General features: G+C 66.8%; 1 protein-coding gene across 1 annotated transcript in view; it reads right to left on the bottom strand.

Moving 5' to 3' along the window:
- The window catches only part of Fzd8 (frizzled class receptor 8), a gene marked incomplete at its 5' end in the record, with an annotated part of 21,592 nt that overhangs the window by 20,141 nt on the left and 707 nt on the right, over positions 1-744 (bottom strand). Inside the window, one exon of the mRNA XM_013009234.1 lies at positions 15-740. Coding sequence (XP_012864688.1) covers positions 15-740 — 726 coding nt within the window. The remainder of the gene's footprint in view (positions 1-14; positions 741-744) is intronic.

Genomic DNA, 744 nt, shown 5'->3' with positions numbered 1-744 from the left:
CGCGGCGCCCTTGCTGGCCCAGCAGCAGCGGGTGCACAGGGCGCGCCAGGACTCCAGCGTCTTGCCCGACCAGACCCACACGCCCGAGGTGATGCCCACCACGAGGCACATGAAGTACTTGAGCATGAAGACCGCGTAGTCGGGCCTGCGCGCCTGGTCCGGCTGCAGGTCCCGCAGGCACGGGCAGTTGTGCGTGGCCTCCCAGCGCGGGCGGTTGTGCTGCTCGTAGAAGAGGCAGGCGACCACGACGGCGGCGGGCACCGTGTAGAGCACGGTGAAGAGGCCCAGGCGGATCATGAGCTTCTCCAGCTTGTGTGTCTTGGTGGGGCCGCCCTGCTGCTTGATGACTGAACGGATGCGGAAGAGCGACACGAAGCCCGCCAGCAGGAACATGGTGCCGATGAAGAGGTAGATGACCAGCGGCGCCAGCACGAAGCCACGCAGGTTGTCGAGGCTCTGGTTGCCCACGTAACAGATCCCCGCCACCGGGTCGCCGTCCACGGAGCTGAGCGCCAGCACGGCGATGGACTTGACGCTGGGCACGAGCCACGCTGCCAGGTGGAAGTACTGCGAGTAGCCGGCGATGGCCTCGTTGCCCCACTTCATGCCCGCCGCCAGAAACCAGGTGAGCGACAGGATCACCCACCAGATGGAGCTGGCCATGCCGAAGAAGTAGACGAGCAGGAAGACCACGGTGCACAGCGCCGGCCCCGTGGTCTCGTAGCGCACGTGCTGCTCCACGGC

This window comes from Dipodomys ordii, unplaced genomic scaffold (assembly GCF_000151885.1).
Source record: "Dipodomys ordii isolate 6190 unplaced genomic scaffold, Dord_2.0 Scaffold9, whole genome shotgun sequence".
Taxonomy (NCBI): domain Eukaryota; kingdom Metazoa; phylum Chordata; class Mammalia; order Rodentia; family Heteromyidae; genus Dipodomys; species Dipodomys ordii.
The sequence above is the reverse complement of the archived record's forward strand: the minus strand, read 5'-3'. Positions and strand labels throughout refer to the sequence as shown.